Source organism: Ascaphus truei, chromosome 10 (genome assembly GCF_040206685.1).
Source record: "Ascaphus truei isolate aAscTru1 chromosome 10, aAscTru1.hap1, whole genome shotgun sequence".
Classification (NCBI taxonomy): Eukaryota; Metazoa; Chordata; class Amphibia; order Anura; family Ascaphidae; genus Ascaphus; species Ascaphus truei.
The window spans coordinates 4,099,193-4,126,166 of record NC_134492.1 but is presented as its reverse complement, the minus strand read 5'-3'; the positions used below and the strand labels follow the sequence as shown (position 1 = coordinate 4,126,166).

At 51.1% G+C, this 26,974-nt stretch overlaps 1 protein-coding gene across 4 annotated transcripts in view; it reads left to right on the top strand.

Annotated features, from left to right (window-relative positions):
• The first annotated feature begins 3,330 nt into the window (after positions 1-3,330).
• SH3GLB1 (SH3 domain containing GRB2 like, endophilin B1) overlaps positions 3,331-26,974 on the top strand; it is a 39,634-nt gene continuing 15,990 nt past the window's right edge. For 3 of the 4 annotated variants that reach the window (XM_075615612.1, XM_075615611.1, XM_075615610.1), the window contains exons 1-4: positions 3,331-3,510; positions 14,484-14,625; positions 19,360-19,488; positions 23,733-23,866. In XM_075615612.1, coding sequence (XP_075471727.1) covers positions 3,448-3,510; positions 14,484-14,625; positions 19,360-19,488; positions 23,733-23,866 — 468 coding nt within the window. In that variant the 5' untranslated portion in view covers positions 3,331-3,447. The remainder of the gene's footprint in view (positions 3,511-14,483; positions 14,626-19,359; positions 19,489-23,732; positions 23,867-26,974) is intronic. The other variant, XM_075615614.1, reaches the window with a different exon arrangement.

The following is a 26,974-nucleotide window of genomic DNA, read 5'->3' as shown; positions in this document are numbered from 1 at the left end:
AGAAGACAGGCAGACAGAGGAACCCCAGAGCAGCCAGAAAGCAGCAGCACACCTGGTGGACAGAGAAATTAACTATGGATGGGAGCAGGATGTCTAGGGGACCCTGACATTACTCCCCCCTCTCCAGAGCATTCTCCGGATGATCCTCCAGGCTCTTTCCAGAGACCTTGATAAAAAGCAGACTCTCTGGTGATTTGTTGATGGGGAAAAAACTTGTTCCTACCACGATGGCGCAGGGACCAGTAACTGGTACATCGGGCGTTGCAAGGAACTTTCTGATGGGTACATTCAACTCAATTGCAGGGGCATGGACATCAGGAACGGTTGCATTAGGCTTTCCATACGAGTTAGTGGGGACATGGAGTTCATTCTCCGTGGTCTCTTTTTGTGAACAACATATCTCTCTTAGTTCTGGAATCGTTTTCTCCAACTTCATTTTTTCAGACTTCAGTTTAGCACTAAATGCCTGTTCCTTGTAATCCTTGCTCAGGTTCTTGCAAAGCCTCTGTCAGCTTGCTTTTGAATTCTGTCTGATGACCGGAATTCACTTCTACTGTCCCAGTCTCCTGCTGTTTCGTGGTATCACTTAATGAGCATTTAAGACTAGCTATCTGAGTTTTCAGCTTGAGGCTGTCCTTCAGCATTTCTTTTCCCACTCAATGCAGTTGCCAGTTCAGCTTCTTTGGAGTTGAGTCGCGATTCCACATCTCCCAGCTGACTCAGAGCAATGCTTAAATCGTTTTCCTTTTCCTTATTTCTATCCTGCAGCTGCCAGTACTCCTTCCGGGCCTTGCCCAGCTCTAGCTGCAGCCAGGCCTTCTCATGGGCTGTGTGGTCCAGTAATTCGCAGGCATCGGCCATTTTGACCTCAAAGTACAGTGTCAGGTCGGCCACTTGACAAATGGACACCTCCTCTCTCTCTTCCTTTTTGGTGAGCTATATCTTGAGCTCAGCGATCTGCGCCTGCAGAGCTGCGAGTTGCTGGGATGTGTGTTCAGCTGCCAGCTTTAGCTCTTCCATTTCTAGGCTTTGTTGCAATTTCCACTCCTCTGCGAGAGACCCCTGTTTGAGTGCATCCTGCAATTCTCCTCTCATGGCCTTCAACTCTTCATTGTGCTTACTCTGAGCTTGCTTGCACACATTCTTCATTACGTTTTGGAGCTCTGCTAATTCATTCGCTAGGGTCCCAGCAGCTTGCTTTTTCGAGGGTTGCTTTCTCCTGGGTGTACTGACTGTTTGGGGTGGGGCAGTGTCTCTGCTCGAGCTCTTGCTTCAGTTTCTGGACCACCTTGTGCTCCCTCTCATACAGAGTTACCTGGCTTCTAAGCGCCTCTTCCAGCGAGGCTCTGGTTATGCTCAGTGTGGCCTTCGCTCCTCATGCTCTCTAGGAACACACTGGGTACTCAAATGCTCTTGCAGCATTTTTACTTTGTTAGTAGTCTGGATTCTTTATACCAGCAGAACTCGCTGCTTCTCCTCAGCATCCGCCTGTTTCTCTGTGGCATCCTGCATACTCGCACGCAGTTCTTGCAGCTGGCTCAGCAGCATATTCTTTACTTTTTGGGCTTGGTGAAGCTTCTCAGTCTCTACACTGACCTGACTAGTCTGATTCATAACCTCATCCTTCAGGTTTATGTTCTCTTTCTTTACTGACTCTATGTCCCTTAGGACCATCTCATAGGCATCCCTCACTGTACAAAGCCCTGTGTTTAGACCATGACCTTCCTGGCATTAGTGTTCCAGCTCAGTATTCAGCCCCTGAACTTCTTTCTGAGATACGTCCAACGCTGTGCCAACTTGATCCATGAAACTCTGGTACTGGGTAGAATCAGCGTAGGCCTTCTCCAGCTTACATGACAAGATCATCCTGGCACTTTCCAACTGGTCATTTTCTTTTTCCAATGCACCCTCTGCTTTTTCCAGTGCCAATTGCAGTCTTGACTTTTCTTCTATCAATAGTCTCTTCTCATCTTCTAATTCATGGAGTCTTTTATCTCCTTCACTGACTTGGACAAAGAAGTTCTTACTCATTTGGTTTACAGTTTCAAACCTACTATTTAACTCTTCGAAGGCCTCTCTCTGTCACACACTCTCTCTCTGTCAAACACTCTCTCTCTCTGTCGCACACTCTCTCTCTGTCGCACACTCTCTCTCTTTCTGTGTCACTCTCTCTGTTACAATCTCTCTGTCACACACTCTCTCTCTGTCAAACACTCCCTCTCTCTGTGTCTCTCTCTGTCTCAAACTCTGGATCTGGATATCTTATTTACCCTAAATATCTTAACTGTCCTATACCTACACCGAAATAACCTACACTACTTTCTTCCACATCTGACTCCCAAGCTTCACACTGGAAACATCCGAATCCCCCCTAACCCAGAAGACATGTAGGGAACACCTCCCTTCCAATATATAACATTGCGGGAATGAGGGTACCTGGATATTGAGGGACAGTGGATCAGATAAGATCCAAGGTGGGATTGCTGCTTTAGAGTGGGGGCATCAAGACACTTTTTTTCCTAGATCAGACATACACACACACACACGTAACAAGGACTAATTGTAGTAAAATATAAATGTAATACAATAAATAAACTTATGTAAAAAACGAATGTTGTTATTAGTTCTTACTTATTAGTTCAATTTCTTTTTTTTCTAAAGCGGGCGGGGCTTTTGGGCCAGTACATTTTTTGGTTCGGCGAGTTGATTTTTGGATGATTTGTCAAGCCTTTTACATTGTAGCTCATTAATTAGGGCTCAGGTGAGAGGGAAGCTTACACACCCAGGAAGGTGCTGGGTCCTATGCACCTCCCCTCAAACACCTTCTGCCTGAACACATCACAATACATATATGGCACCCCCATCAGCACAGGTTAGAATAGCTTCCAGGCAAATTAACATTTGCTATAGAAGCGTTTTTTAATATAACCTCTGTGTACTATTAATTCCTATATGCTTATACACACAGTAGGAGCGGTGACATACTTCCTCTGAAAACAAACGGTGTGTAAGTGTGTGCATGTGTATGTATGTATGTGTATGTATGGGTGTGCTGTATAAGTGTGTGTGTGTGTGTGTGTGTGTGTGTATGTATGTGCTGTATAAGTGTGTGTGTGTGTGTGTGTCTATAAATAAACACAAATAGAAAGAATACAACGAAAGGAACATATATCCGATGAGAGATTCTCTGCTATGGGAGTAGGAATGTAACTTCCCTCCGTTTCCCTCTCAATAAAGTTATTGTTGTTGTGATTCAGAGTATAATAAATTCTCTCCTTAACCCCCTAACTACTTCCGGTATTCTGCTGAGCCGGAAGTGACGCGCGGGGGAGCGGCAGTTACGCCTTGCCCTGGTGACGTACAGGGCCGCCGCCTTCCGGTCACGGGCTGCTTCTGCTGTGAGGGGCCGGAGCCGCGCAGTGTGACAGTCCCGCCGCCGGGAGCAGCATGGACTTCAATGTGAAGAAGCTAGCGGCGGGCGCCGGCACTTTCCTGAGCCGCGCAGTGCAGGTATAGGCCCAGGACAGGCGTCTGCCTCCTGCGCCCCCCCCCTCCTCCAGCGCCCCCCCCCTCCTCCAGCGCCCCCCCCTCCTCCAGCGCCCCCCCCTCCTCCAGCGCCCCCCCCTCCTCCAGCGCCCCCCCCCCCCTCCTCCAGCGCCCCCCCCCTCCTCCAGCGCCCCCCCCCCTCCTCCAGCGCCCCCCCCTCCTCCAGCGCCCCCCCTCCTCCAGCGCCCCCCCCTCCTCCAGCGCCCCCCCCCCTCCTCCAGCGCCCCCCCCTCCTCCAGCGCCCCCCCCCTCCTCCAGCGCCCCCCCCCTCCTCCAGCGCCCCCCCTCCTCCTGCGCCCCCCCTCCTCCTGCCCCTCTCTTCCCCTCTCCTGCCCCTTTCTCCCCCACTCCTGCCCCTTTCTCCCCCTCTCCTGCCCCTTTCTTCCCCCCCTCCTGCCCCTTTCTTCCCCCCCCTCCTGCCCCTTTCTTCCCCCCCCTCCTGCCCCTTTCTTCCCCCCCCCCTCCCCCTCTCCTGCCCCTTTCTCCCCCCCCCCTCCTGCCCCTTTCTTCCCCCCCCCCCTCCTGCCCCTTTCTTCCCCCCCCCCTCCTGCCCCTTTCTTCCCCCCCCCCTCCTGCCCCTTTCTTCCCCCCCCCCTCCTGCCCCTTTCTTCCCCCCCCCCCTCCTGCCCCTTTCTTCCCCCCCCCCTCCTGCCCCTTTCTTCCCCCCCCCTCCTGCCCCTTTCTCCCCCCCCCCCTCCTGCCCCTTTCTTTCCCCCCCCTCCTGCCCCTTTCTTCCCCCCCCTCCTGCCCCTTTCTTCCCCCCCCCTCCTGCCCCTTTCTTCCCCCCCCCTCCTGCCCCTTTCTTCCCCCCCCCCTCCTGCCCCTTTCTTCCCCCCCCCCTCCTGCCCCTTTCTCCCCCCCCCCCTCCTGCCCCTTTCTTCCCCCCCCTCCTGCCCCTTTCTTCCCCCCCCTCCTGCCCCTTTCTTTCCCCCCCCTCCTGCCCCTTTCTTTCCCCCCCCTCCTGCCCCTTTCTTTCCCCCCCCTCCTGCCCCTTTCTTTCCCCCCCCTCCTGCCCCTTTCTTTCCCCCCCCTCCTGCCCCTTTCTTCCCCCCCCCCTCCTGCCCCTTTCTCCCCCCCCCCCCTCCTGCCCCTTTCTTCCCCCCCCCCTCCTGCCCCTTTCTTCCCCCCCCCCCTCCTGCCCCTTTCTTCCCCCCCCCCTCCTGCCCCTTTCTTCCCCCCCCCCTCCTGCCCCTTTCTTCCCCCCCCCCCTCCTGCCCCTTTCTTCCCCCCCCCCTCCTGCCCCTTTCTTTCCCCCCCCTCCTGCCCCTTTCTTTCCCCCCCCTCCTGCCCCTTTCTTTCCCCCCCCCTCCTGCCCCTTTCTCCCCCCCCCTCCTGCCCCTTTCTCCCCCCCCCCCTCCTGCCCCTTTCTCCCCCCCCCCCTCCTGCCCCTTTCTCCCCCCCCTCCTGCCCCTTTCTCCCCCCCCTCCTGCCCCTTTCTCCCCCCCCTCCTGCCCCTTTCTCCCCCCCCCTCCTGCCCCTTTCTCCCCCCCTCCTGCCCCTTTCTCCCCCCCCTCCTGCCCCTTTCTCCCCCCCCTCCTGCCCCTTTCTCCCCCCCCCTCCTGCCCCTTTCTCCCCCCCCTCCTGCCCCTTTCTCCCCCCCCTCCTGCCCCTTTCTCCCCCCCCTCCTGCCCCTTTCTCCCCCCCCTCCTGCCCCTTTCTCCCCCCCCCTCCTGCCCCTTTCTCCCCCCCCCTCCTGCCCCTTTCTTCCCCCCCCTCCTGCCCCTTTCTCCCCCCCCCTCCTGCCCCTTTCTCCCCCCCCCCTCCTGCCCCTTTCTCCCCCCCCCTCCTGCCCCTTTCTCCCCCCCCCCTCCTGCCCCTTTCTCCCCCCCCCTCCTGCCCCTTTCTCCCCCCCCCTCCTGCCCCTTTCTCCCCCCCCCCTCCTGCCCCTTTCTCCCCCCCCCCTCCTGCCCCTTTCTCCCCCCCCCTCCTGCCCCTTTCTCCCCCCCCCCTCCTGCCCCTTTCTCCCCCCCCCTCCTGCCCCTTTCTCCCCCCCCCTCCTGCCCCTTTCTCCCCCCCCCCTCCTGCCCCTTTCTCCCCCCCCCCTCCTCCTGCCCCTTTCTCCCCCCCCCCTCCTACCCCTTTCTCCCCCCCCCTCCTACCCCTTTCTCCCCCCCCCCCTCCTGCCCCTTTCTCCCCCCCCCCTCCTGCCCCTTTCTCCCCCCCCCTCCTGCCCCTTTCTCCCCCCCCCCTCCTGCCCCTTTCTCCCCCCCCCTCCTGCCCCTTTCTTTCCCCCCCTCCTGCCCCTTTCTTTCCCCCCCTCCTGCCCCTTTCTTTCCCCCCCTCCTGCCCCTTTCTTTCCCCCCCTCCTGCCCCTTTCTTTCCCCCCCTCCTGCCCCTTTCTTTCCCCCCCTCCTGCCCCTTTCTTTCCCCCCCTCCTGCCCCTTTCTTTCCCCCCCTCCTGCCCCTTTCTTTCCCCCCCTCCTGCCCCTTTCTTCCCCCTCTCCTGCCCCTTTCTTTCCCCCCCTCCTGCCCCTTTCTTTCCCCCCCTCCTGCCCCTTTCTTTCCCCCCCTCCTGCCCCTTTCTTTCCCCCCCTCCTGCCCCTTTCTTTCCCCCCCCTCCTGCCCCTTTCTTTCCCCCCCCTCCTGCCCCTTTCTTTCCCCCCCTCCTGCCCCTTTCTTTCCCCCCCCTCCTGCCCCTTTCTTTCCCCCCCCTCCTGCCCCTTTCTTTCCCCCCCCTCCTGCCCCTTTCTTTCCCCCCCCTCCTGCCCCTTTCTTTCCCCCCCCTCCTGCCCCTTTCTTTCCCCCCCTCCTGCCCCTTTCTTCCCCCCCCTCCTGCCCCTTTCTTCCCCCCCCTCCTGCCCCTTTCTTCCCCCCCCTCCTGCCCCTTTCTTCTCCCCCCCCTCCTGCCCCTTTCTTCTCCCCCCCCTCCTGCCCCTTTCTCTCCCCCCCCTCCTGCCCCTTTCTTTCCCCCCCCTCCTGCCCCTTTCTTTCCCCCCCCTCCTGCCCCTTTCTTTCCCCCCCCTCCTGCCCCTTTCTTTCCCCCCCCTCCTGCCCCTTTCTTTCCCCCCCCTCCTGCCCCTTTCTTTCCCCCCCCTCCTGCCCCTTTCTTCCCCCCCCTCCTGCCCCTTTCTTCCCCCCCCCTCCTGCCCCTTTCTTCCCCCCCCCTCCTGCCCCTTTCTTCCCCCCCCCATCTGCCCCTTTCTTCCCCCCCCCTCCTGCCCCTTTCTTCCCCCCCCTCCTGCCCCTTTCTTCCCCCCCCCTCCTGCCCCTTTCTTCCCCCCCCCCTCCTGCCCCTTTCTTCCCCCCCCCTCCTGCCCCTTTCTTCCCCCCCCTCCTGCCCCTTTCTTCCCCCCCCCTCCTGCCCCTTTCTTCCCCCCCCTCCTGCCCCTTTCTTCCCCCCCTCCTGCCCCTTTCTTCCCCCCCCCCTCCTGCCCCTTTCTTCCCCCCCCCTCCTGCCCCTTTCTTCCCCCCCCCTCCTGCCCCTTTCTTCCCCCCCCCCTCCTGCCCCTTTCTTCCCCCCCCCCTCCTGCCCCTTTCTTCCCCCCCCCCTCCTGCCCCTTTCTTCCCCCCCCCCTCCTGCCCCTTTCTTCCCCCCCCCCTCCTGCCCCTTTCTTCCCCCCCCCCTCCTGCCCCTTTCTTCCCCCCCCCCCTCCTGCCCCTTTCTTCCCCCCCCCCCTCCTGCCCCTTTCTTCCCCCCCTCCTGCCCCTTTCTTCCCCTCCCCTCCTGCCTCTTTCTTCCCCCCCCCTCCTGCCCCTTTCTTCCCCCCCCCTCCTGCCCCTTTCTTTCCCCCCCCCTCCTGCCCCTTTCTTTCCCCCCCCTCCTGCCCCTTTCTTTCCCCCCCCTCCTGCCCCTTTCTTCCCCCCCCCTCCTGCCCCTTTCTTCCCCCCCCCTCCTGCCCCTTTCTTCCCCCCCCCTCCTGCCCCTTTCTTCCCCCCCCCTCCTGCCCCTTTCTTCCCCCCCCCCTCCTGCCCCTTTCTTTCCCCCCCCTCCTGCACCTTTCTTTCCCCCCCCCTCCTGCCCCTTTCTTTCCCCCCCCCCTCCTGCCCCTTTCTTCCCCCCCCTCCTGCCCCTTTCTTCCCCCCCCTCCTGCCCCTTTCTTCCCCCCCCTCCTGCCCCTTTCTTCCCCCCCCTCCTGCCCCTTTCTTTCCCCCCCTCCTGCCCCTTTCTTTCCCCCCCCTCCTGCCCCTTTCTTTCCCCCCCCTCCTGCCCCTTTCTTCCCCCCCCCTCCTGCCCCTTTCTTCCCCCCCCCTCCTGCCCCTTTCTTCCCCCCCCCTCCTGCCCCTTTCTTCCCCCCCCCTCCTGCCCCTTTCTTCCCCCCCCCTCCTGCCCCTTTCTTCCCCCCCCCCTCCTGCCCCTTTCTTCCCCCCCCTCCTGCCCCTTTCTTCCCCCCCCCCTCCTGCCCCTTTCTTCCCCCCCCCTCCTGCCCCTTTCTTTCCCCCCCTCCTGCCCCTTTCTTCCCCCCCCTCCTGCCCCTTTCTTCCCCCCCCTCCTGCCCCTTTCTCCCCCCCCTCCTGCCCCTTTCTTCCCCTTTCTTCCCCCCCCTCCTGCCCCTTTCTTCTCCCCCCCTCCTGCCCCTTTCTTCCCCTTTCTTCCCCCCCCTCCTGCCCCTTTCTTCTCCCCCCCTCCTGCCCCTTTCTTCTCCCCCCCCTCCTGCCCCTTTCTCTCCCCCCCCTCCTGCCCCTTTCTTTCCCCCCCCTCCTGCCCCTTTCTTTCCCCCCCCTCCTGCCCCTTTCTTTCCCCCCCCTCCTGCCCCTTTCTTTCCCCCCCCTCCTGCCCCTTTCTTCCCCCCCCCTCCTGCCCCTTTCTTCCCCCCCCCTCCTGCCCCTTTCTTCCCCCCCCCTCCTGCCCCTTTCTTCCCCCCCCCATCTGCCCCTTTCTTCCCCCCCCTCCTGCCCCTTTCTTCCCCCCCCCTCCTGCCCCTTTCTTCCCCCCCCCTCCTGCCCCTTTCTTCCCCCCCCCTCCTGCCCCTTTCTTCCCCCCCCTCCTGCCCCTTTCTTCCCCCCCCTCCTGCCCCTTTCTTCCCCCCCCTCCTGCCCCTTTCTTCCCCCCCCTCCTGCCCCTTTCTTCCCCCCCTCCTGCCCCTTTCTTCCCCCCCCCCTCCTGCCCCTTTCTTCCCCCCCCCTCCTGCCCCTTTCTTCCCCCCCCCCTCCTGCCCCTTTCTTCCCCCCCCCCCCTGCCCCTTTCTTCCCCCCCCCCCTCCTGCCCCTTTCTTCCCCCCCCCCCTCCTGCCCCTTTCTTCCCCCCCCCCTCCTGCCCCTTTCTTCCCCCCCCCCTCCTGCCCCTTTCTTCCCCCCCCCCTCCTGCCCCTTTCTTCCCCCCCCTCCTGCCCCTTTCTTCCCCCCCCTCCTGCCCCTTTCTTCCCCCCCCTCCTGCCCCTTTCTTTCCCCCCCTCCTGCCCCTTTCTTTCCCCCCCCTCCTGCCCCTATCTTTCCCCCCCCTCCTGCCCCTTTCTTTCCCCCCCCCTCCTGCCCCTTTCTTCCCCCCCCTCCTGCCCCTTTCTCCCCCCCCCTCCTGCCCCTTTCTTCCCCCCCCCTCCTGCCCCTTTCTTCCCCCCCCCTCCTGCCCCTTTCTTCCCCCCCCCCTCCTGCCCCTTTCTTCCCCCCCCCCTCCTGCCCCTTTCTTCCCCCCCCCTCCTGCCCCTTTCTTCCCCCCCCCTCCTGCCCCTTTCTTCCCCCCCCCTCCTGCCCCTTTCTTTCCCCCCCCTCCTGCCCCTTTCTTCCCCCCCCTCCTGCTCCTTTCTTCCCCCCCCTCCTGCCCCTTTCTTCCCCCCCCTCCTGCCCCTTTCTTCCCCCCCCTCCTGCCCCTTTCTTCCCCCCCCTCCTGCCCCTTTCTTCCCCCCCCTCCTGCCCCTTTCTTCCCCCCCTCCTGCCCCTTTCTTTCCCCCCTCTCCTGCCCCTTTCTTTCCCCCCCCTCCTGCCCCTTTCTTTCCCCCCCCTCCTGCCCCTTTCTTCCCCCCCCTCCTGCCCCTTTCTTCCCCCCCCCCCTCCTGCCCCTTTCTTCCCCCCCCCCCTCCTGCCCCTTTCTTTCCCCCCCCCCCTCCTGCCCCTTTCTTCCCCCCCCCCTCCTGCCCCTTTCTTTCCCCCCCCTCCTGCCCCTTTCTTCCCCCCACCTCTGCCCCTTTCTTTCTCCCCCCCCCCCACCTCTGCCCCTTTTTTCCTCCCCCACCCACCACCCATTCCACTCCTTTATTACATACACTCACACCACCCAAACTGATGGTCCTCTTTCATGGCGAGAGTCCCACTTATGAACCATTAAACTGATGGTGGTAGATTATAACTGTGATTGGAGCCTTTGATAAATCAGGGAAATATTTGTAAATATGTTTTGATGTTGCTGGAGACGTTTACTTGGTACACTCTGGTTGTGGGTGGGTCTCAGCCCCCTTGCCGCAGCCGTTCTTTCCCTTTCTGTTGTAGGTAATCTGACATGGCTGGCACAGGCATCAAATGGTTTGAGCATTATTTGTAGACGGACAAAATTGACAATAACACCCCACTGCTGTGAAGCGCTATGTACATTAATGGCGCTATATAAATACATACATACCCCAGTTCAGTCCTTATTGCAAATTAAAATAAGAGATTTTAGTAAATTATTTAAAATACTTTTACAGAACCACCGCTTGTTTTAAATCATTAAACATAAACATATCATCTATCTATAGATGGAGATATATCTATACCGTATGCTACATTTAGTCTATAGGTCACTTCACCTTTGCCTCCAATCCCATGGGCATGTTTAGTGAGTTCTGCGGGCGTAGCTAGGAGGGCCAGCAGGGGTACTTCAAGGGGCGTTCAATATTGTTTATTATGAACACGAAAGATTAGACTGTAAGTGCCTCATTACAGATTTGCTTGAGAATGCAAGCATGTTTCTTATTGGTATGTGATTCATAGACAAATACAGCTTTAAAGTAACCCAACCTTCTGCCATGCTTGTCTTCTTTAAATTGGGATTTACTCTGTTTCCCTATAACTCCCTGGAAGGGGTTCCCGGTTTCCTAGAAAGAAGTAGAAATGTAACTGGCCGCGCTTATAGTGCCGGGGACGCGACCGATTACGTCACCACTAGCGAAAGTTATATTTTAGTTTTAAGCGACAAGGCCAGTGACGTCATGAAGGGGCGGGCAGCGGTCTCTGGTTTAGAGACAGTCACGTGGCAACTGTCTCTAAAAAATCAAATTTAACAGGCTTCAAAAATTTTGGTTGCTCCGTCGCGCTCCATCTTACTATAAGCGCTTGCGACGGAGTAAATGGATTTTGTTTGGCGCACCGTCGCCAGGCACTATAAGCGCAGCGTTGGAAATGGTAGCGTAGAAATGGCAGTGTTAGGCCGAGTTTATAGTGCGGTGACGCGACCGGTGACGTCGCCGCTAGCGAAAGTTGTAATACGCTTTCTGGCGACGTCGCGGGCGACCAGGTCTTTGGTTCAGAGGCTGTCACGTGGCGACAGCCTCTGTAAAATCGAATTTGACCGGCTTCAAAAATACGGCGCTTACTATAAGCGCTTGCAACGGCGACAATGCATTTGTTTTCGAGCGATGTCGCTGGCACTATAAGCGCAGCCTTAGAAATGCGTTAGAAATAGCAGTGTTTCTTAGAGGAATATATTAGCTTGGAATGGTTAAAATGGGTGCAGCAGTAATTATGTGGAGCAATATTATCTTGTGGTTTTTTTGTCTGTCTAAGCAAACTATTTTTTAAATTGTAGTCATTTTTGAGGTATGTGATCACACTTACTTTATAGCACAATTTGTTTTCTCTCATTTTGTATCATTTTATTTTTAGATCTGATGCATACCGTAGAGTAAAATCTTATTGTTACATTTGCGCAGATTTCTCCGCTTGACACTGACACGCAAACAGATGCTTTCTCCTCCGAATCTGACATAGGGAAAAGTATTTGTATTAATGTACTCAAATGCTTGGATATATACAGCAGCATATATACTTGTGAAATGGAGTCTATTCCACGTATTCTTACATCGATGTAATTATAATTAATAAGTATATGATTCTGCTGGTTACAGATATCGGTTAATTAAACATGTCATACTTTTAATCGGGTAAAGTAATTGTGAAACACACACAGGCTTCATGCCCATGGAATTTTATCTTGCTAGTTTTTAACTTAGTTTATGTAACGTTTCTGGCATCTCTGAGACTTTAAACAGAATTCATAACTTGTATAAATAAATATTGCTTCAGGTTTCCTATCTTTAAATGTGTTGGTCAGATCTTGCGTTGGGAAGTGCAAGGAGCCAGAGAAATGCTGGCAGGATCTGGCAGAGAGGAAGTAGCTGATTCAATGGCAGCTTTCTTATTCTTTTAAACCAAAGAATAAACAATGTGCAAGTAGAATAATTTTATATCCGTTTGCAAATGTGGTATTTGTTTCAACTTCTCCTTTACAAATTTCGGATGTTATAATGTGCTCTATACAGCATCTAATAACATCTCTGTTTGGGAGAAAACTGTATGTTTCCAGTTTGGGGCAGGATCCTCCTACACATGGTATATTAATTATAATAACTTTATTTCATAGATGATGCTTTTCTCCTAATGGGACTCCAAGCGTTACACGATTATAGTATAGTGCGCGGTATGCTGTTACAGTCCCTGCTCCATAGAGCTTACAGTCTCTCTCTGATTTTGGTGCCTGAGGCACAGGGAGATAAAGTGACTTGCCCAAAGTCACACAGCACTCGTGCCAGGGAATTGGACCAGGTTTCCTTGATTTGAACTCAGTGTTATTGTTTCTAGGGTCCTCCTCCTTATTAGTGTGGTTCCTTATCTTGGGGTCTGTATACTAGCCCAGGGGTTCTCAAACTCCTTGCCGGGAGCAGCAGCGTTCGCACACCACCCCCCTCTCCCAATGGCTCGACGTCACGTGACTCCACCATGTAATTTGACGCGCGTTGCATGGCGATGCGTGCTGTCACATGACCCCTTGTTGACGCCGCATCGCCGAAGACCTGGCTGCAGGTAAGTGAGTTACAGAGGCCTCACACCTCCCCTGGCATTCATCTGAAGAGCGCGGGGCCCCTGTAACCTCCACACCCCCCATCTTGCGCACCACTGTACTAGCAGTCACCACTGCCTGTTAAGCAGATTTGATCTTATTTTGGATCAATGGCAGATTAGTCACTTAAATTAGATTAGAGTACAGGCAGTCCTTGGTAATCCAACGGAATCCGTTCTGGAAGTAACGTTGGATAGTGAATCCGTTGTAAAGTGAGTCCCATGTTAATCAGTGGCGGTGAGCGAAAAACGGCCCATGTGGTTGCATTGTAAAGCGTTGGATATGCCATTCGTTGTAAAGGGAAACGTTGGATAGCGAGTACTATACAGTGTAGAACATTGGCTTTCCCTTCACACTGATGTTTTGACTCATTTGCAAATGCCCCTGTACCCCAAGATCTACATCTAAAGAAGTGGCCAGTTAGAGGTCTAACAATTAATCTACGTCATCTAAGACCCTTATTCAATATTGTGAAACCCTTGTCCCGTATGCAGGTCGCGTGCTCGCAATGTGCCGTACATGACAGCCCTTATTCAATATTCTGTAACGCTTGTTCCCCATATCAGAAAAGATTTGTCCCATTGGTTTGAAGGGCGCTGATCTCCTCTTCTCCAGCCCAGAGGAGCAGCTTTGCATCATATTAGATAGGAGCCTAAATGTCACTGCTTGTGGGCTCTTGTATTGTATAACTGTTAATGGTATGATATTTCAGTGAACATATTGCATCATATAAGCAGAAACTATTAAAATATGAACGCTCAGGTTACAATTATGGAAAAAGTCCCTTCATTTGGTAATTGTGATTTGGTTTCTTGCGGGATTCACAACAGCAAATCCTAGGTCAAATGTTCGTCGTTCCCTTTTTGGTTTTGTCTTTCACTTTCATCTTGAACACTTTCTTTATTTTGAACTTGTTTTTGTCTTGGTTTTAAAGCTAAGGTGTTATGTAAACAAGCTTGTCTATGTAGCTTTGATGAACATATGCACTTTGCTGCCATATAAGCACCGAATTTATCAATACAGGCATACCCCGCATTAACTTACACAATGGGACCGGAGCATGTATGTAAAGCGAAAATTTACTTAAAGTGAAGCACTACCTTTTTCCCACTTATCGATGCATGTACTGTACTGCAATCGTCATATACGTGCATAACTGATGGAAATAAGGCATTTGTAACAGGCTCTATAGTCTCCCCGCTTGCGCACAGCTTCGGTACTGGTAGGGAGCTGGTATTACTGTTCAGGACGTGCTGACAGGCGCATGCGTGAGCTGCTGTTTGCCTATTGGGCGCTATGTACTTACTCGCGAGTGTACTTAAAGTGATTGTCCTTAAACCGGGGTATGCCTGTATGCCAGGGATTGTACTGTATATACACTTTACCATTTCTGTGCCAGTTGGATAACATCAATGTTCCTTAGAGGTCATCTTACCTGGAATAACTTGAATCGTGCATTAGAAATCATGCTCCAATTATCAAGCCCTAAACCTCCTTATCTCCTACAGCAGGCACTATTTTAATGTTCAGTGAATATAGTGAGAAAAAAACACAAAACGGCGCTCCAAGGAGGAAGTGATGACTGTGAATGTGACCGTAAAAAAACAATACATATGATAGTGAAAACAATTGTGCAGACAAAAGTGTAAATAAATGCTTCTCAACTCTCAAGGAACGGTCCGCAGTGTTGGACGTTTGTAGACAGTAGGGGAGCGCAGATCAATAGGTTGTAAATGTGAAGGAATAGAAATATAATGCAGTGCAATAACGTTTTTTACAGTGGGGGTGTTGATGTGTTCTATAAATTGGGAACCCAGTCTCCCAAAGAGGCTGTTAAAAACTTTATTGCACTGTTCTATATTCACTGAAGGAATAAAAATATAACAGGTACCCCTTCATAAATAGTGCATGTACTTCTACTAATTATAGTTGTATAAACATCACTTGTTTTGTGTCTTCAATGCAATAGTTCACAGAAGAGAAGCTTGGTCAGGCAGAGAAGACAGAGTTGGATGCTCACCTAGAGAACCTTCTTGGCAAAGCAGAGTGCACAAAACAATGGGCGGAAAAAATCATGAAGCAAACGGAGGTGTTATTACAGCCAAATCCAAGTAAGAACGTTTCTCTTGCTCTCCCTGCATCTGAAGCTAAATGGAAGAAACCATTGTGTTTGCCGTTCCTTGTGAAGCTGTGATTCTCAGTAGACCTATATGATGCTTGTAATACTTTTGTATGCATGACTCTGAGACACATTTACAGCTGTAGGTAAGAAACTGTTCATGGTATATGATGTATTATATTTTTAGCCTTCTATTTTATCTTATGTTTGCTATATTGATATAGGCCATCTTTAATGTAGTCATCAGTAATACATATTTGATAAGTAAACTGTGTGGAGGGGACCGCCATCAATGCTGCACACAATAAGTGACTCCTTGTGAATGGAAGCTGTATCTATATTTTTTGCCTGATTCAGTAACTTTATTGCCATCTATTTTTAGTTTAAAAAGGAAGGTATGAAAGTAATGGGAAAATGTATTCGTTCCCAACTAATTCACTTTTTATAAGAAATCAATTTCTTGGGCAATTCGAATCTGGCTTCCAAGCAAATCACTCCGCAGTAACAACCCTCATAAAAAATATGCAATGAGATTCAGTGTGGAATGGAACATGGACAGTTTACGGGTGCTATATGCCTAGATTTTGCAAAGCTTTTGAATACTGTTGACCACGGTATTATGTTAAACAAGTTCCTGTACTCTGGTGTTGGATCACATGCACTAAACTGGTTTAAATCTCACCAGGAAGATCCCAACATGTATCTCTCAGGCTCCAACTCTAACCACATGGAAATTACCTGTTGGGTTCCCCAAGGCTCTGTTCTGGGGTCCTTACTTTTTTCTTTCTTTATAAATGACCTGCCCACAGTTTGTAAGACAACGTCTCTCTGCCTGCATATGCTGATATTATTCTGTATGCACGCAGTCCCAGCCTTTCTAACCTTGAAATTACTGCAATCTGATTTCTCAAAGTTTTTTTAAAAACTGGATCACCCAAAATACAGTTTTTAAACACTGACAAAACGGTAACTATGATTTTTGGGATTCTCTACATTTTTGAAGCTTCCCATCAGAGAGCTACAGATCAGAACCAACTCTAATACTAAGTGAACAAAGAGGAATAAACCTCAAATACTGGTGCTCTATCAATAGCAATAATGAAATAGATATACAATATAATAAACTCTTGATTCCCTCGGTTGTATCAGCGTATAGGGGTAAATAGACTGTATTGGCAGTAAAGGTCCTTAGTGTGTTTAATGCACTCACCCAGGGTGGCGGGCTAGTAAGCCATAAAACAGTCAAAAGTGTCCGGGAAAACGTCGCTGCAATACGTCCCACAAGATACTCGTGAAGTCTTCAATAGCTTCCCTCTCAACACCCTGTGTCCCACACTTTGACGATCAGCTGGCTTGTACTCGTAAGAGACTGTCTGTGTCCGCCTGGTGTTGCTGATTTGTGCCAGTACGTCCCTGTAGAACGCTGATGCTGTGTGCTCCAGCCGATAGAGTAGAAAAAAAGTCGGAGTAGCGGTCACTGCTTTCCGATGTCTGGAATCAACCAAGCGCAGTTAAAGGTAAAAAAATTATTCATCCAAAGAAAGTTAGACATACACAGTCTAATACTCTGACGCGTTTCGTCTCTGCAAGGAGACTTTGATAATTTAGCTTCTGTTAAAAGCTGTAAATATGTGGGTAGATTTCCATCTAACACTTGGTTTGCATATTGACAAACACATCCATAATATATTCCAAACTGGATGTACTTTATAGAAATAAATCCTGCCTAAGTCTGTTGGTCAGAAAGTGCAGTGCACAGGCGATGCTAATGCCAATTGCTGACTATGGGGATATAGTGTATGGGGCACTACCTCCAAATTCACCTCCGCAAACTTGACATTCTTTGCAACTTAATATGCCATTTTGTCTTATTCTGTAACTTTGACAAGCACTATTGTGATTTGTTAATTGGACTAGGTCGACTATCCCTTGAGTCCAAACGCAATGGACATCTTTCCTGTCCTACCTTCAAATATTTTCCGGACAAGTTACCAAATTATCTGAGCAGTCTTCTCATCCCTACTTTACACAGCACTTAGATCCGCTTCCAGAAATCTGCTTATGGTCCCAAGGTTCAATAAAGAATCTGGTCGCTCTTCCTTCTCATAGCACTCACCCCAGCTCTTAAACAATTTACCATTATCTCTCCAATCCGCTCCCAGACTACTTGCGGGTAATACATTAATCATAGCAATCTCCTCTCTTCTCCCTCTCTTTCACGGTATTCTGGCTTTTACTCATAGTATCTCTGACATTGCATGGCTTCAGACTGCCTGTGGAGGTTATTGGGGAACCTTGGAATCACAGCCCATGTGCTTTTATGTACTCGACGCCCTGAGGTTGATGCCTGCCATGGAATTTGGGTACAAGGTTGTCTGCTGGATCTCTGTTGGATATACAGGGACAACAAACTTTGTTGTATAGCTCTAACCTACACCGCTAAGAAGTCTCTTAACCTGTGAATATTTTCTCCCAGTTTTGGTATAAATCTCATCTGGCTATGAATGTCTTAAGTATGCTGGCCAACTTCTCCTCGAAAGACTCTGGTTATTCTGCTGTATGTTTAACTGAATAAACCTACACTCTGTCACTGTTTTGTGTGTTTATAGAAATTGGGTAGCGCTAAATCTCCTCTCTCTCTCTACAAGAGAACTGACTTAGTCAACGAAAATGCCAGCTTCAGTGAAACCAGCTGTTGCTTTGATGGATCTCCTTCCCCATCAGCATATCTCCAAAAAGAGGAAATGGAAAACCCAATGGTACAGATCGTACGGTTTTTATACATAGTGATACAGTCAATAGTGTGCACACTCTCTCTCTTTCCGTTCTTTAAAGCATACACACAGCACTTTCCGGGATTGTGAGAGGAGTTCTCTTGTCGGGAGGTCTCCCCACTGCTGGACGCTCTCTTGGAATACCCGCTTTGGCTTCCAGTCTCGTGATGACTGTACTCTCCCCGACCAATGTCTTGGTCATGTGATTGACTCGATATGTATGTGTTTGCTGGGAAGAAAAATACTCCTGTAATGGCTTTATTATTTATTATTTTATTCCAATTATTTGAGACATTTTCCAGGGTTTGTTTTTCATCATTATAGCAAATGACGGTAGTGAGACTCATTAGTTCATTTTTGCATTTGGCTTCCTATAATTTTCTCTTAAGTTATCTGGCTTCTTTTAAATGGTTAATTCTAGACGTAGGCCGTGTTTATCTGATAATAATGGCCTTCCTGTGATGGAATCCCTTTTCCTTCCTCTTTGCCGGGCCAGACTCCCTTGGGACTTGTGTGATATCTTGGAAAGTTGTGCCTTGAAGTATCTTACTGAGAAATACCAAGTGCATTATATTTTTAAGTGTTTTTTTTTTTTTTAGGGAAGAAACAATTTTCTGAAATGTTCATTTCAATATGTTGAGGATCTTGTTGGCACAACATTTATAATTCAGTGATTTTTGGTGTGTTGAACTGTTTATTCAATGTAATTTTAATATGATTTAAATAAGGGAAGAACAAAAACAGCTATGAAAAGCAACCTGTAACTGCACTTACTGTATGCATGCAGGATGTCTTTAAATACTTATTTATCAAATGCTTCTTGTCTTTAGAGAAAATATTACCCGATTCGTAAACCAAGTATTTGTGTGGTGCTTTTATCCCTAGCTTCTAAGCAGGGGATTTCTCCTGAGGGCCTTATTGCATGGACGCCGAAGCAGCAGTTCGTGCTGTTTGGGTAAAAATCCCCATTGAGGTCTGCTGAGATTTCTGCAAGAAGGCGCCCCGAGCAGCTCATTTTGCGTATATAGAGAATTGTTTTTCTGGTGTGTGTGTGTTTTTTTTTTTTTTTTTAAATGTGACTTACAAATGTGGGAAGTAGGAGCTCTCCGTAACTGAACAGTTAATTTCAGCGCTGGGGACACCCTGGTTCTGAGATACTTGCCTCCAAAGGTGCACCCTGGGACCATATGCTGGGGAAACAAAATGGAGGATGAAATCATCCGTCATGCCTTCCTACTGGCCTGTGTCGCGGGAGATGTAAGAACCAGGCCCTTGGATGGAATTCTCCTCTAAAGTGCGCAGACTGAGAATCGGCAGTAACCTTGCGCCAGTGCTTCACATGCCCAAACGGTGCTTTGCTTCCTGGCGATGCATTGCTGATGCCAGTTTTTGTATTTGAAACAATGTGGGGGGGGGGGGTTGTTTATGTGGAATAAGCGCGTTGGAGCTTACCTAACATGAGCTTGCACTTTCCTCTTCCTCGCTCCCCCATTTTATACCATATATACCTAATTATGGAAAATGTTTAAAAATGTGCAGGGATGTTCCTTGTTAAATGCATGTACTCTGGAGAGTAACCCAGGAATAGGAGTGCCTCCCCAAAGTGGTCATTGTTTTAGCTTGCATACTAGCTTTACTAGACTTGGAACTGGCACCAATAATTTTATATGGATTGATTAAGTTTTCTAAAGAATTTACAGGATCCATATTACTTAATCAGCCTTCACTTTCAATATCTCCACATATAAAATTGGAGCGTTGAGCTCTGGGAAACATTTCTTTGAGTAAAAACTACTTAATTACATTAGTTTTCAAAAAGGCCCAATTGTTACTCTTAAGAAGGGCGTTATTCATATGTATAAGTACACCCGTTATGTATCGCATTCAAGTTGTCCCCAGACTTATCTTGTGACCATTTTAAATGGATTACTTTTCCATCTCTCTTTCTGTAGATGCCAGGATAGAAGAATTTGTGTATGAGAAGCTGGACCGGAAAGCACCAAGTCGTATGAATAATCCAGAGCAATTGGCTCAGTATATGATTGATGCTGGAAATGAGTTTGGCCCAGGAACAGCATATGGTAAGTGCTATAATACCACCAAATGTGATCTATTCAGGCTTGCCACAGAGGCGGAACTAATGCACAGCTGGAAGGATCGGTATGGGACAAGGGGTAGCCAACTCCAGTCCTCAAGAGCTACCATTGACAGGCCAGGTTTTCAGGATATCCCTGCTGCAGTGCAGGTGGCTGTCTTCGACTCAGCCACTGATTGAGCCACCTTTGCTGAAGCTGGGATATCCTGAAGACCTGGCCTGTTGGTAGCTCTTGAGGACTGACGTTGACTACCCCTGTATTAGACCAACCCAACTGGTTTCAACTGTAGACTTCTGCGTTTTTCAGATGTGACGCTTGTGACTCCCAGTTATATTTCTTGTTTTAGTACATCAATTTCTCTTGCCAGTTCTGTGCTGAAGCGGCTGTCCGCATGTTTCATTGCAGTGAGCTGCAGGCCGCTGTAGCGCATGTTTCATTGCAGTGAGCTGCAGGCCGCTGTAGCGCATGTTTCATTGCACTGAGCTGCAGGCCGCTGTAGCGCGTGTTTCATTGCAGTGAGCTGCAGGCCGCTGTAGCGCATGTTTCATTGCACTGAGCTGCAGGCCGCTGTAGCGCGTGTTTCATTGCAGTGAGCTGCAGGCCGCTGTAGCGAGTGTTTCATTGCACTGAGCTGCAGACCGCTGTAGCGCGTGTTTCATTGCACTGAGCTGCAGGCCGCTGTAGCGCGTGTTTCATTGCACTGAGCTGCAGGCCGCTGTAGCGCGTGTTTCATTGCACTGAGCTGCAGGCCGCTGTAGCGCGTGTTTCATTGCACTGAGCTGCAGGCCGCTGTAGCGCGTGTTTCATTGCACTGAGCTGCAGGCCGCTGTAGCGCGTGTTTCATTGCACTGAGCTGCAGGCCGCTGTAGCGCGTGTTTCATTGCAGTGAGCTGCAGGCCGCTGTAGCGCGTGTTTCATTGCAGTGAGCTGCAGGCCGCTGTAGCGCGTGTTTCATTGCACTGAGCTGCAGGCCGATGTAGCGCGTGTTTCATTGCACTGAGCTGCAGGCCGCTGTAGCGCGTGTTTCATTGCAGTGAGCTGCAGGCCGCTGTAGCGCGTGTTTCATTGCACTGAGCTGCAGGCCGCTGTAGCGCGTGTTTCATTGCACTGAGCTGCAGGCCGCTGTAGCGCGTGTTTCATTGCACTGAGCTGCAGGCCGCTGTAGCGCGTGTTTCATTGCACTGAGCTGCAGGCCGCTGTAGCGCGTGTTTCATTGCAGTGAGCTGCAGGCCGCTGTAGCGCGTGTTTCATTGCAGTGAGCTGCAGGCCGCTGTAGCGCGTGTTTCATTGCAGTGAGCTGCAGGCCGCTGTAGCGAGTGTTTCATTGCACTGAGCTGCAGGCCGCTGTAACGCGTGTTTCATTGCAGTGAGCTGCAGGCCGCTGTAGCGCGTGTTTCATTGCAGTGAGCTGCAGGCCGGTGTAGCGCGTGTTTCATTGCAGTGAGCTGCAGGCCGCTGTAGCGCGTGTTTCATTGCAGTGAGCTGCAGGCCGCTGTAGCGCGTGTTTCATTGCACTGAGCTGCAGGCCGCTGTAGCGCGTGTTTCATTGCACTGAGCTGCAGGCCGCTGTAGCGCGTGTTTCATTGCACTGAGCTGCAGGCCGCTGTAGCGCGTGTTTCATTGCACTGAGCTGCAGGCCGCTGTAGCGCGTGTTTCATTGCAGTGAGCTGCAGGCCGCTGTAGCGCGTGTTTCATTGCACTGAGCTGCAGGCCGCTGTAGCGCGTGTTTCATTGCACTGAGCTGCAGGCCGCTGTAGCGCGTGTTTCATTGCACTGAGCTGCAGGCCGCTGTAGCGCGTGTTTCATTGCACTGAGCTGCAGGCCGCTGTAGCGCGTGTTTCATTGCACTGAGCTGCAGGCCGCTGTAGCGCGTGTTTCATTGCAGTGAGCTGCAGGCCGCTGTAGCGCGTGTTTCATTGCAGTGAGCTGCAGGCCGCTGTAGCGCGTGTTTCATTGCACTGAGCTGCAGGCCGCTGTAGCGCGTGTTTCATTGCACTGAGCTGCAGGCCGCTGTAGCGCGTGTTTCATTGCACTGAGCTGCAGGCCGCTGTAGCGCGTGTTTCATTGCACTGAGCTGCAGGCCGCTGTAGCTCGTGTTTCATTGCAGTGAGCTGCAGGCCGCTGTAGCGCGTGTTTCATTGCACTGAGCTGCAGGCCGCTGTAGCGCGTGTTTCATTGCACTGAGCTGCAGGCCGCTGTAGCGCGTGTTTCATTGCACTGAGCTGCAGGCCGCTGTAGCGCGTGTTTCATTGCACTGAGCTGCAGGCCGCTGTAGCGCGTGTTTCATTGCACTGAGCTGCAGGCCGCTGTAGCGCGTGTTTCATTGCAGTGAGCTGCAGGCCGCTGTAGCGCGTGTTTCATTGCAGTGAGCTGCAGGCCGCTGTAGCGCGTGTTTCATTGCAGTGAGCTGCAGGCCGCTGTAGCGCGTGTTTCATTGCACTGAGCTGCAGGCCGCTGTAGCGCGTGTTTCATTGCACTGAGCTGCAGGCCGCTGTAGCGCGTGTTTCATTGCACTGAGCTGCAGGCCGCTGTAGCGCGTGTTTCATTGCACTGAGCTGCAGGCCGCTGTAGCGCGTGTTTCATTGCACTGAGCTGCAGGCCGCTGTAGCGCGTGTTTCATTGCACTGAGCTGCAGGCCGCTGTAGCGCGTGTTTCATTGCAGTGAGCTGCAGGCCGCTGTAGCGCGTGCTTCATTGCACTGAGCTGCAGGCCGCTGTAGCGCGTGTTTCATTGCACTGAGCTGCAGGCCGCTGTAGCGCGTGTTTCATTGCAGTGAGCTGCAGGCCGCTGTAGCGCGTGTTTCATTGCACTGAGCTGCAGGCCGCTGTAGCGCGTGTTTCATTGCAGTGAGCTGCAGGCCGCTGTAGCGCGTGTTTCATTGCAGTGAGCTGCAGGCCGCTGTAGCGCGTGTTTCATTGCAGTGAGCTGCAGGCCGCTGTAGCGCGTGTTTCATTGCACTGAGCTGCAGGCCGCTGTAGCGCGTGTTTCATTGCACTGAGCTGCAGGCCGCTGTAGCGCGTGTTTCATTGCACTGAGCTGCAGGCCGCTGTAGCGCGTGTTTCATTGCAGTGAGCTGCAGGCCGCTGTAGCGCGTGTTTCATTGCACTGAGCTGCAGGCCGCTGTAGCGCGTGTTTCATTGCACTGAGCTGCAGGCCGCTGTAGCGCGTGTTTCATTGCAGTGAGCTGCAGGCCGCTGTAGCGCGTGTTTCATTGCAGTGAGCTGCAGGCCGCTGTAGCGCGTGTTTCATTGCACTGAGCTGCAGGCCGCTGTAGCGCGTGTTTCATTGCAGTGAGCTGCAGGCCGCTGTAGCGCGTGTTTCATTGCAGTGAGCTGCAGGCCGCTGTAGCGCGTGTTTCATTGCACTGAGCTGCAGGCCGCTGTAGCGCGTGTTTCATTGCACTGAGCTGCAGGCCGATGTAGCGCGTGTTTCATTGCACTGAGCTGCAGGCCGCTGTAGCGCGTGTTTCATTGCACTGAGCTGCAGGCCGCTATAGCGCGTGTTTCATTGCACTGAGCTGCAGGCCGCTGTAGCGCGTGTTTCATTGCACTGAGCTGCAGGCCGCTGTAGCGCGTGTTTCATTGCACTGAGCTGCAGGCCGCTGTAGCGCGTGTTTCATTGCACTGAGCTGCAGGCCGCTGTAGCGCGTGTTTCATTGCACTGAGCTGCAGGCCGCTGTAGCGCGTGTTTCATTGCACTGAGCTGCAGGCCGCTGTAGCGCGTGTTTCATTGCACTGAGCTGCAGGCCGCTGTAGCGCGTGTTTCATTGCAGTGAGCTGCAGGCCGCTGTAGCGCGTGTTTCATTGCACTGAGCTGCAGGCCGCTGTAGCGCGTGTTTCATTGCACTGAGCTGCAGGCCGCTGTAGCGCGTGTTTCATTGCACTGAGCTGCAGGCCGCTGTAGCGCGTGTTTCATTGCACTGAGCTGCAGGCCGCTGTAGCGCGTGTTTCATTGCACTGAGCTGCAGGCCGCTGTAGCGCGTGTTTCATTGCACTGAGCTGCAGGCCGCTGTAGCGCGTGTAGAGTGGGCTGATGTTAATATTCCATGCGCACTACACGGTGCTTTGCAGCGCTACACAGGCTCCTTCAGCACAGAGGTTTTATCCTGATCCCTGCTTTGGCTGCATGATTCATGCAATACATCCCAGTACTTTCCATCCAAGAGCTAATTCACCAGCGTTTCATTATACACAAACATTGTTCTATAGAAAATATTTTCTCTATTGCAGGAAATGCCCTGGTTAAATGTGGGGAAACGGAGAGAAGAATTGGAGGCGCTCACAGAGAGCTTGTACAGACTGCAGCCATAAACTTCCTCACTCCCCTGAGAAACTTTATCGAAGGGGATTATAAAACCATGACTGTAAGTATAGAAGAAAAGACCAGAGCCGTCGCTGTACAATAATGTCGACATTCATGCTTTGAGTGCAGAGAGTGGCCAATTTGTAACAATTTGCCTTGTGGGGAGTCTGTAACGGGTGACATTTTTGTACCTAATTGCTGTTTGAAGAACTAGTAACGTCTGGTGTTCATTTGTACTGTTTAAGCTTTGTTTACCTCGGCAGTACATTGACAAACTCTTTCTGAAACCCTCGGCACTTGAAGTTACTATTTGTCACTTTTCTTTTTGAACAAACTGGGTGGGCGAGTCCTTCACAGCAGAGCCGCTCTGTATTTGGCTCTTGGTTACCCTGGTCCCCGAACGGGCAGTTCTCTGTGCCGGTCTCCCATTTTCGGGGAAACCAAAAGGGCCACCAAACCACGGGCCATTGGGACGCTGCGACGGATGACATTGCGTCTTCCTATTGGCTGGCCAATCTTCAAAAATACTGGAAATGCACCAAAAGGCTAGTATGTCTGTAACTGGGGAGACCACCGGAGCGGAGACTAGCGCGATTTGGTGTCCGGAGGAACATGTAATCAGATCTGGTTAGAATCCTGTCAAATCAATTCATTTTGGGGCGGATTTCTGCTTTAAAGGACAAAGTGAACAAATGCAGTGTTCAATAGCATTTTCTGTAGGATGAATGTAGATTGATACAAAATGTCATTAGTTTAAAATAATCGTTAACTTTTTTTTTGTATCTAGTGGAGATGTGCAAAATTGTTGCTGACATTTGAAACCGTTTCTTTACACAGTTTCGCTATTGATGGGAGCATAATTTATTTTTGAGATTAAGGGAGGGGACACTGATTAGCAAAACATTTTAATAAAGCAAATCTCGACTTGTTTTTTTTTTTTTTTTAACATGAAGTAAATAAAATCAACTTATTTTAGGGGAAATAAAATCTTTCCAAGTAAGTTAATTACATTGATTTTAGCAAAACTTTTTTTCCTGCTACTTCGATATATCATGTTTTAAAGAGGCAATCCCTAGTATTGAAATTGGCTAACTTTATTGTCCTACTATTGCATTATGAACTTTTTAGATTTCTTTTTTTTCCTCCCCCCACTATCTGGCTCCTAAGATGTAATAATTAATATGAAATTTTTCAGTGTCAGAAAATATAGTATTTTTGGCATGTGTGGTGAAGCCTTTGTCACCCTGATTACCGTTCTTTACGGACTTTATGAAATTAAAATTAGACATTCGTATGCCATGAATGACCCTGCAAGACGGAAACACAGGGTCTCATCATACAAAGAATGACCCTGCAACACGGAAACACAGGCTCCCATCATACAAAGAATGACCCTGCAACACGGAAACACAGGCTCCCATCATACAAAGAATGACCCTGCAACACGGAAACATAGGCTCCCATCATACAAAGAATGACCCTGCAACACGGAAACACAGGCTCCCATCATACAAAGAATGACCCTGCAACACGGAAACACAGGCTCCCATCATACGAAGAATGACCCTGCAACACGGAAACACAGGCTCCCATCATACAAAGAATGACCCTGCAACACGGAAACACAAGCTCCCATCATACAAAGAATGAGAATAGAATTCCTCTGCTGAAGAGTTAACAAATCTAAGTAATGTGTTGGGGTTCTTGCCTCGGTATCATCCATTAAAAACATAATGCACCTCCATTTAATGCCTCTAAGATATTTTCCAAAGGGCAGTGTACTCGTGCTTCCACGCTAGCAGCACCATCTTACAGGATATTGTGGGTGAATAATTGAGAGGTTTTAAGATTGCTTTGGGAGAGTGTGCTGATCAATGATAAAGGGAAGTAACATTTGGCCATTCTTGCTGTGAGCAGACAACACTGTAATAATGCTCTTTCTAATTCTCCAAATTTAGCCTTACTTGGGCTACGCTTATTGTGACGGCGACGCGACGTCAGGCTGCGGTTGCTGGAAAAATCAAATTGAGATGACTTCCAGCGATCGGGACCAAGCGTTCGCGCTTACTATAGGCGCACGCGACGGCGGCAATGCATTTGTTTTGACGCGGCGTTACCCGCACTATAGGGGCACCCTTACAGCCCCTCAAAAGATGCACACTACTGGATTGATTGTTTCATCTTTGTATAGATGAAATGTTCGGTCCTGAAGGTGTCTATACCAATCTGCCGTGCTGCCTTGTCATTTAATTTACCTCCTTTTTCTCAAGCAAATTCAGATTGTAATATCCATTAAATAAGACTAGAATTTGCTGACCATTATCGAAACGAATAGCTTTTATGCCAGTGGTGTGGTGATACGATATCCCAGTAGTGCCTGCTGTTAAATATTTCAATAAGACGAACTTGCCAACTTCCACATTTGAAAGGTTGTGATTTGTACTTTTGACATTTATTTTATTTATAAAATGTTTTCCTGGAAGTAATTGAGTTACCTCTCGTTTTCAAGTGTGTCCCGGGCACAAAGTTATGATACAGGGTTATGTTAAATGAACAGAGGTTATACATTACATTTAAAGACAGATAATTATGGGCATATGTAACATTTCAGAAAATATTAAAATTGATTTAGAATAGGTAGGATAGGCCTGCAATGTGGTAATTAGAGGCACTGCCTCAAGGAGCTCGCAATCTATAAGGCCAGGTAAATAGAAAAATTGGGTTCAGGGGATGCGAGGGTTAGTGCGTTTCAGCTTGCAATAGCGCAGCTTTAACATTTCCAAACGGCTCGCACCCTTTGGCTGCCCTTCGGCTGTCCACCCTTTAGTGCGACACATGTAGACTGAAGGGGTTCAGGATGAATGCAGCTGTGGTCCTTTTGTCCTCCTGGCTCATTAACGTTCCAGTGGGTGGGGTTCACAAAACACAGCAGTAAGCAAACAGATATTAACCCTTAGCATGCTGATTCTGTGCAGAGGAGAGCAGCTCTTGGGGAACCCTTTCAGGTGTGCGACTTTTGGATCGATACAGATGTAGACTGAAGGGGTTCAGGATGAATGCAACTATTTGGTATTGTTCATGCAGTACTTATGCTTATTACTCCTTTTGCTTTTTGATCTGTAGTCCTAGAAAAGACAGGGACCTTACGTGTTCCTTCTCTTACCTCTCA